The sequence below is a fragment of the Sphaeramia orbicularis genome, chromosome 22 (genome assembly GCF_902148855.1).
Source record: "Sphaeramia orbicularis chromosome 22, fSphaOr1.1, whole genome shotgun sequence".
Taxonomy (NCBI): domain Eukaryota; kingdom Metazoa; phylum Chordata; class Actinopteri; order Kurtiformes; family Apogonidae; genus Sphaeramia; species Sphaeramia orbicularis.
In genome coordinates this window covers 33667951-33677622 of record NC_043978.1, presented here as the reverse complement: position 1 = coordinate 33677622, position 9672 = coordinate 33667951, and the positions used below count along the sequence as shown (strand labels likewise).

Here is a 9672-nt window from a genome sequence, read left to right as displayed (position 1 = left end):
GGCAGTAGGAGAACACAGACTTGCATACAGTCCCTCTGAGTGATGTGTTTCCCCAGAGAACAAAGTTTTTAGAGGAGATCTGTGAACATATTTCTGTCCATGTTAGGCTTTCACCCCTTGCTGTGTAAAATAACTTCCAGTGGACAGAAGCCATAAATGTCTCTAGTTGTCAGATAGATTAAGCTATTTACTTTACATTCCATATGCATTTCTCTTACAGTACACAACAAATCTGTCACAGCTCTATTACAGCCTGGGGACAGCTGTTATATACAGATAGAACTGCACAATTTCAGAATTCTAGTTGACATCCTTCAGGAGCAAAGATGGATCACCAGGGTGTCAGCAAATCCTTGAAGAAAATGACTGCATTGTTTAAAAATGATTAAACTCCTCAGAAAACTGATATGTATCCTACGTATAATGTAAGAAACAACAAAAAGTCGGAAACCTTTTTTTTTTTTTTTTTTGCCATTTTTGTGTCCTTCATTGTCCACTTTTCAGTTTTCTGCACATTGATTTCAATTAGGCTAGATGAACAACTTACATACTTACTGTTTATCATTTCTTTGAACACTTCTTGTGCTTTTAACCCAAGCAGCACATACTATAAACATGTTCTTTTAAAACCAAAGAAAGATAAGAGGTATTAGGATATGTTATTCTCTACAATGTTGAACAGAAGTAATAGATTCCAGAAGTCATTCATCTGTAGCTGATTATCCACTACTCTAGCCTTGTAGTTTTGCAAGAATCAGATTGAAACAAGGGTTTACTTGATGATGGGAAACTTCAAATAATGTTGTGTTGTTTTATTATTATTCAGTTTAAAGTTAATTAACAATTCACTGGTTTTAGTTTTCAGTTTGATATAATATAAAACACCATGACAACTTTTCTTTAAATTTAGTTGTATCTTGATGATTTATTAGAGTCTCTTTACTGTATTACACAAAAAATTCATTGACTTGTCTAAAGATGTAAATAATTAACTGTATTTACCCTAAATAATAGAGTAAATCGGTAAAATCCATCAGTTTGTTTTTCTATTAATCACAGGTAAAGGCTCTGATGAATATATCCCCTACCACATAGCATCACAAGAGCTCATTGCAGAGGTAAGGCATTTACAGCTGATGCACAGTGACATGGTCAAAGCTGATTTTATTTATGTAACTACTTAGGTAATTGCATGGTATGGCTACATTATTACATATTGATTACCATACCATTACCATCTTATTACAGAGTTGTGATGTAAAGAGCATTCCACATGTCTTTTGGAGTGTACATTTAAGTGTGTCAAAAATTCTTATTGTACATATGTGCCGCTTTTTTCATCTCTGTTCACATAGGAAAATCTTTTCGATTTCTTACGGAACAAGGATCGAAGTGTTCATCCATGGCAGTGGGGGATGGGATTTGGATTGGAATTACAGATGAACAAAGTGAGGGAACTTGGGGGTGGATAAATAATGTAACTCTGACACAGGGAAGGTAAGAGTTCAGAATTACTTGTTAGTGTTTCTGTGTTATTGCAATATTATGGATAAACTCCATAATAAGGATGACCCATAGACTGTTCATACTATACCTTTTCTGTATTGGATCTTTGCACAGTCTTAACCCATAAAGACCCAAAAATCCACTGTCGACTAAAAGCATCTACTGATCTAAAATGTTTAATACCTGTTGATCCACTAATCCTATCAATCCATGTAAATAAATGGTGTAAAATGCAGTTTATCATCTTTTCATGGTCATCGGATATGACCCATTTGGACGTTCAGAGGCTCTGTACTACCACCATCATCTTTTACAACATTGATTTACCAGTAAAACCCATGGAGTTGGATCAGTGACAGTGGATGGACACACTAGGTTTATGTTCATTTAATGATATATTTTGCTGGAAAAAGTAACTTTTTCTTCAGTTTTCTCTGTTTTTGATTTAATAATCTTCAGCTTTAATCTGAGCTTTGATGAACATCTACATGATTTATAAATTGAATATAGGAAAATAGATGATTTTTGCTGAAAAAATGCAAAATGCAGAGGATGATATTACAATAAAATGGTGATAAATCCTTTAGGAATGGCCAAATAGAGAGAGAAATGTATTTGGAAACTGACACAATAGTCAGACTGGGTCTTTATGGGTTAAAATAATATGCATATGTGAATAAATGTAACATCAGGATTTCCTTACCGCAATATATATTCTATTTTCTTCTGTACCGGAGACAGATCTGATTTAAATGTGTGAGATGATGTGTATTTTAGTGAAAACAAGTGCAGAAAAATGTTTTAGTGTTATTGACCACTGTCTGCAGCTGCATTCAGATCATTCTTTCTGCACCCACAAAAACGAATCTACAGTGAAAGTAATTTTTTAAGGTATTGGATTACAGGGGAGCCCAACAGTGTTGGAAATTCAGAGCACTGTAGAGCCATAAGGAATATGCCACTTGTCAAAAGGATGTGGTATGATGTAAGCTGCCAATCAAAGAGAGAATACTTACGTGAAATTCAACTCAGCTAGTGGTGAGGTGCATGGTGACTATCCAGACATACTGGGGAATGCATGCAGCCTCTTTTTAGAGTCTTCATAACAGTGATATATCATAGTGAAAAGAAACATGCCAATAATTAAAGTAAATGTAAAACGTAATGTGCATAATGTGTTTCTGATGTGTTTATATAGTAATCACTATCACACACAAAAAAAGAAAGACATGGCAAATTACTGATGTGGTATGTGCATGATGAATAACACATAGATAAAGAACCTGTCAAAAGATTGCAAAAAAAAAAAAAAGCCAATGAGTGGTGTTAAATGAAGACAGGAGTTCAGTCATGTCTGTAGAAAAGGAGTGGGAAATGGTCAAATATTGGACATCAGCAGCAACATACCACTTCCACTCTGAAGTTTTGCATTGTCAGCATTTAGGAAAGTCTGTGTGACACGGATTTAGGCAAAAAGGCAAAAATAAAAAACAACATATTTGGGATTTAGTATGTGAAAAATCAAAATCACAAACACAAAAAGAGTCACAGAAATGAGAGAAAAACTATAGGTATAAATTATAACAAATAGTGCAAGTCTAATACATGAATTCTCATAGATGTCATCAATTACTGTTTCTCATCTTGAAGTTTTGATCAAATTGCTGTAGCTTGATACAATAAACAAATACATGTTTCATTCTGAAGACCAGTAAAAATGTTAATATGCTCTTACAATATCAGAATAGATACTGTTCTTACAATGAGGCTGATCAAATACATTGATCTGAAATGAACATTTGCAGAATTAAGCTCAATTTAACAATTAAATACAGCAATTAATCTGCTGCACATAAACTAATAAATGAAGATAGTGTGAAGTTTATGCGTTTTAATAGATTCACCTCTCACTAAACATCTGCAATTAAATATTCAGTCATCATGGATTACTTACATGATTTGTACAAATAAGTAAATCAAACTGTCAAATAATGGCAGAAAGTTTAAGGGCTGTTTACTTCACAGTTGTATTTAATATTCAGAAATTTTGTGATATATTTTTGATGTTTGCATTACATATATGTGTCCAACTGCAACTGACAGTTTCCCTGCAGTAAATCAGCTTTAAGCAAACCCACAAATGCACGAGGAGGCGTTAATGTTCACTCTCATTCTGCATATTGGGAATATAAAAGAGTCAGTAAACCCATCAGTGAACACAGCCTGTAACTCTGCAGCAATGGGGATCACACAGAGATGGACAAACAGCAACAGAGACTCAACCATCAGTAAGTATTTCCTCTTTCTATTCAGTTAAAGAAAGATTAGTATTAGTAGTAGTATTTCTAAACCCCATATCAGTTTAGAGTTATATTTATGTTATTTCCACTGCGTACAAATAGGTTAGCAATGATCATTTCTGTGAATTGGATGAATATAATCTCTCGTTTATTTATTTTTCCTTATAAATGAAGTCATTGTATTAGTAGTAAAGTAGTTTTTATGTGGATACTCAATAAAACAAGCTGTATATAAAACAGTATGATGCAAATGGATATACAATGCCTATATTTTTCATGACATTCACTGTCACTGTTTATTATCACAGATGAGTCAAACTATCGCCTTCTTTTACTGTGCCTGGGGCTGCTCAATGGGGCTCTGCTGATAGTTGCTGTTGCCATCGGGATAAAATGTGAGTATCTGGAAAAAAAAAAAAAAAAAAGGATCCACTCAGTTTAATGCCCTTCCAGGTTCTGAACAGACCACACGACTCAAAATTAAAGCTTCATAAGATGTTTCCAGATGGGTGCTTCTATGAAACTGGTCCCTAAAAACAGGACATGGAGGCTCAAAATTCAAACCAGATATAGGCTAATGTTAAGTTTGGAAGCACTTTGGGTTTATTTTAAAAATAAATATTTACTGAGATAAAAGAGAATCTATTTTTCAGATAAAACACATTTTTCTATTCTTTTCTTATTATTTTTATACAAAAATCCACATGTAACATGGTCAAAAGGACAACTATAATTACATGCTACTACTTTTTTTTTTTTTATCTCTCTCTATTCTCTCACCAGTACATTTTGGGAATCGATCTAATTATGCAAGGCAGAGTGTTTCACAAAAATGACTGCTGTTGCAAAATCACTCGCGATTTATTTGTGTTTAAATGAGCAGGTTCTGCATGTAACGTGAGTGGACACGATGGGTTACATACAAAACCTAGAATGAGACTGCTGATTCATGAAAAACCTGCATGTCTGGATTAGAAAAACCACTAGGCTCTTCAAATTTAACAGAGTGTCTTTATTTATAGTGGTATACAGTATAAGACCATTTCAAGCCATGTTTTCAAGATCAAATGCACTGACAGGTAGTTTTTCCTGTCCCAGTTTTGGTCCTATTTTTGGTCCTGATATTTTATTAGAAATTCATTAATTTTGGGATGGCTCAGAGCAAGAGAATAATTTTTTTTGCATTTATCTGAGGTCATCGTAAAGTACATCCTGGGGGGAAATGTCAAAATAAACCCAGTTTCACCCAGATGTCTCCTCACTGTGTGATAAACATTCAAAAGCTGAAGCTCTTCCATTGCTTTGCTGTCTGTCTCAGGTTAAGGAGATGTTAGACAAAAATCTTTAATATTTTTCTGTGGATTTCTCTGAACACATTGAACCTGATCCTATCTTGATCATACTTGGAACATCAGACACAAAATCTGTTTTGAAGACATTGCAAAACTAACGTCTTTCTTGCAGTTTGATTTCAGTTAAAAAAATTCATTTAGATGTTCTAGAAAAAGATGGAAGTTCCTACCTTTAGATACTGGCTAAAGGAATAAGGTGATATCCTATATTTGGTCTGTTCTGAAAGAGCAACTATTAATGGCCTCCTTTTGGGTTGTTTGCATTACTTTCCATCACAGCCTTTGTCATAGATTATTTTTATGAGAGGAGTGGGAGAGTGGGTGGTTCAAGAGCCCCTTATTATGCATGTGTACCTTTGTTTCTGTGTTGTAGTTTTTATATTATCATGTTTTCTTGTTTAGTCTCACATTTATTTTTATTTATTCATTTTTTCTTTTCTTTCATTCAGGTGCCACAGTCAAACAGGGATCTGACCAGGTTTCCCATACTGCTGCCTCAGAGCTCATCAGTAAGCTGAAATATCTCCGTAGCAGCCACAGCGACATGATTGAAGCTGAAGAGGAGGCCAAGAAACAGTTGGAGAAAGTACTCAGTGATCATGCAAATCTGAAGATGCAACTTGAGCACCAGAAGGAGATTAATGACGGTTGTCAAAAAGGCATCGAGGACCTGCATACAGAGCAGGCTCTTCTACAGTCCAACTTGTCAGCTCTGGGTTAGAAAGTTTAATTACAATGTCTAAATTAACTTTTTGCTTTTTCTTAAAAAAAAAAGAAAAAAAGTTGAAAGTCATAACATATTTTTGTGTTTCTCAGACACATGTGGCAAATGCCTCCCTGGATGGATGATTTTCAATTCATCCTGCTACTTATTCAATAATAATTTAGGTCAGGGACTGACCTGGAAAGAAAGCAGAGATGACTGTATTCAACGTGGAGGTGACCTGGTCGTGATTGATTACCCAGAGGAGGAGGTGGGTTGAAAACATCCACTAGTGCTGCTACCATATTTATTGCACTAACATGCTAATGTCTTTGCAGGTATGGAGTAATGTTTACCATGTTAACAATGTATAATGTGTTGGCATGCAAAAATTTGATAACTAGCATGGTGAAATAAAAATGTGCACATTCATATGTTCACATGGATTATCTAAAAAAATCATTTCCTCTGTGTTCTCAAGCAGATATTTTTGAGGAACACCATCAACTGGTTTGAAATGTATAACAGGAATCGATTCTGGATTGGTATCTCTTTTGTAGAAAGAGCGAAAACATTTGTGTGGTTGAATAATGTCACCCAGGCTATCAGACCAGTGGACCGGTGAGAAAAGAAGTTTTCATACATTGACTCAGTAACTGAATGTAACAGCTGTGGTGATATCATGACTAAATACAATTGCATTTTGATTTTTTAAGGTCCATAATGTTCACATATAGCCATACCTGTGGGTACATTTGGAATTCCTTGTCCACCCGTGATTGCTACGAAAGGTCCAACTGGATATGTGAAATGCAAACAAACCAGAGTGTGGATGTCCTGCTTAAGTAGTGCTCAAGCATAAAACACAAGCATGTATTTAGATATTTCTTCAATAAAAAACACTTTTACATGTGTGTTATGTTTCTGGGCATTTTTCAGCTAAATTAGCAATAATATCCAATACTAGTATGTGGAATCTGGAAGAATCCAGTCCAGTTTAATATGCTTCGCAGGCCAAACAGTCTGGAGACATTACAGTATGTGAGAAATGTTTACCAATGGATGTCTGTGTGCACTAATCAGGATTTGATCAAGGTTGCATGTGATCCCCTCAGGGTAGCATGGGAAGAAGATACGAGGGTTGGATTCAACGAAAGGTCCACAGAAATACTTTTAAACAATATATTGTCATATCATGCACTGTCAAAACATTATGTAAGTGTTCTTAATGCATAACAGGAGCAAGACCAGTGTTCAAATAAAACTGTGCAGCTCTTAAAAAGTACATTTAGATTTAGACTTAGATTTACTTTTGTTCAAAGTTTGATTACACACAGTCATCCACAAAAACACAATACAGTCATCACTTTTTTACACCCAAACCCATGAACACTCCCACCCTGTTGCACCATTAAAAAGAAAAGAAGATAACAGATAGATAGATAGATAGATAGATAGATAGATAGATAGATAGATAGATAGATAGATAGATAGATAGATAGATAGATAGATAGATAGATAGATAGATAGATAGATAGATAGATAGATAGATAGATAGATAGATAGATAGATACATACATACATACATACATACGTACATACGTACATACATACATAAATAAGAGGCTCAGATATTCGTCACAAACTACTATTAATAAGACTACTCTGGAATAAGTTTATCAGTTTATTAGTTAGTCTGATCCCCATTAGCCGCTGCACACCACAGCAGCTACTCTTCCTGGGGTCATTAACAACATAAAAACAAAGCACCACAATTTCCCACAACTCATTCAACAAACAGGATGTACATACACTCAACACAACAACACAAAGACCAAAAATCAACAACAGCACACAATACAAAATAATTACAATAACAATACTAACAACAACAACAACAGAAAAAAAGAATCATAAACCAAAAAACAGAAACAAAAATAAATAAATAGAAATAAAAAAAATAAAAACAGCTCCACAACAAATAAAAAAACAAACTGTCTAGATGATGTCACTATAGGATGTCCAATAGCTCAGACAGTTATTCTTGGGTAAATATGAAAATTCTCAACCTTTTAGAAAAACTAACCGCTTGAATTTCTGAAATTAAAAATTGTGGCAATGTATTCCATGCCACCATTGCCCTATATTGCGCACTACCCTGTATTTGATTTGTCCTACAGGCAGGCAACAAGATCTACCTTTTTTATGTGATTCAGAACAGGTTGCCAGGTACTGAAAAACTTATTGGCACATCCTCTTATAGAATATCCAATTTTTGTCAGTGTTAAGTGATGTAAAAGATCCAGAAACCAAGATTTAAATGTTGGAGGCTGTATTTCTTAGATTTACTTTGACATGAATATAACAGTTGCATTGGAAGTGCAACATACAGATACACTTTATTAAGTGCTTGTGGCCAAATGGTCATTTAGAACGCCAGCCCACAGAAGGCTTTTTATTAAAAAAAAAAAAAAAAAAAAAAAAAAACAGATACAGTCACAGAAAAAATTATTAGACCATCAAAAGTCATCAAAAACAATGGTTATGTAATCAAGTACTAACTCCTGTGTGTATCATGTGACTAAAACAGACAGAAAAGAAAACATGGAATGCCTAAAAGCACTGTTTTTGTCAATACAATGCCGTAGCTATTGATGTAAGAACTGAAGTGATTTTGGTTATTATCAAGAAAACTATGGAAAATGGGTAGATATCAGCTCTGAAATTAAACTCTTATGAGCTATTTTTGTTGCTATCATTATATTTGTCCAAACAAATGTACCTTTAGTTGTACCAGACATTAAAATGAACAAGAAATTCAAGAAAACAAGGGTGGTCTAATATTTTTTTTGTGACTGTATCTGTATCTAATAGTAATTTTCACATTTTCACTTGGTTGTTTGGTAATGGAAGGTGATGTCACTGTGTTTTGGTTCATGACGGTATCATAAAGACATATGAAACTTGTATTTCCATTGTGCCTCCATGATCTTGTAATGTATTAAATGTCAATTGTAATGTAAAAAAACAGCAGAAAGAATGGCTGCTGCAGTGATGTGAAAGCTAATGGTCTAAATGCCAGATCATTGATGCCAGATCTAAAGACTAACATCAATGCTTGAAGAAGTGTATTGACCTAGATGGAGCATATGTTGAAAAATAAACATCATAATTTAAATTCTTTTTTCCAACAGTTTTTTTCCCACAAACTTTCTGAACTCCTTGTATGTACTTCAAAAAAGTGTTAAAACATCAGAAAACACAATGCAAAACATGAAGTGAAAGTATCTACAAAACCTAGTTTTACAGATGCACAGATGTCAACTGATACTGATGTCTGCAAATAAGATGACATTTCACTGATGGCAGCGAATGATGTTTATCCACAGTATTGTGTCCAGGGTTATTTTGACAATTTATATGATTTAATACATTCTCACTAAAGAGGAGGAGGAATGCCTTGAAGTCTTTTTTTTATAATGAAGATTTCTTTGTTTCCCTGGCACAAAAGGGGCAAGAAAATTACACCAACAACAGAATAAACAAACAGACACTAACATCTGCTCACAGCCAAAGCATTATTTGTATCAGCCCAGAATTTCACAGTCAGTGTATTTATGTTTTTTGGGGGATTTTTTTTTTTTTTTTAAATAAATTTAACAGAGCACAGTGTCAACATCTGCTGACAAGGCATGTTCCCATGTTTCTGCAGTTTTTCTGTGGCTTTGTGTTACTTCACAAGGGGAAGTAATGTTATATCCTGTGTGTATATACACAAATTGGGAAAGTATAATGATCAGTTCATTCACTT

General features: G+C 34.3%; 1 protein-coding gene across 3 annotated transcripts; it reads left to right on the top strand.

The window, feature by feature from the left end:
• Positions 1 to 3739: 3739 nt before the first annotated feature.
• LOC115413285 (C-type lectin domain family 12 member B-like) lies at positions 3740 to 6755 on the top strand. Of its 3 annotated transcripts, none has more exons than XM_030126029.1 (6): positions 3740 to 3794; positions 4115 to 4201; positions 5608 to 5874; positions 6047 to 6132; positions 6343 to 6482; positions 6578 to 6755. In XM_030126029.1, exons 1-6 carry the CDS (start codon positions 3746 to 3748, stop codon positions 6708 to 6710), a joined length of 762 nt encoding a protein of 253 aa, XP_029981889.1. In that variant the 5' UTR covers positions 3740 to 3745; the 3' UTR covers positions 6711 to 6755. The 3 variants fall into 3 exon arrangements, with proteins under 3 accessions (XP_029981889.1, XP_029981888.1, XP_029981887.1); XM_030126028.1 differs by having other exon boundaries at positions 5975 to 6132; positions 6346 to 6482; XM_030126027.1 differs by having other exon boundaries at positions 5975 to 6132.
• The last annotated feature ends 2917 nt before the right edge of the window (positions 6756 to 9672 follow it).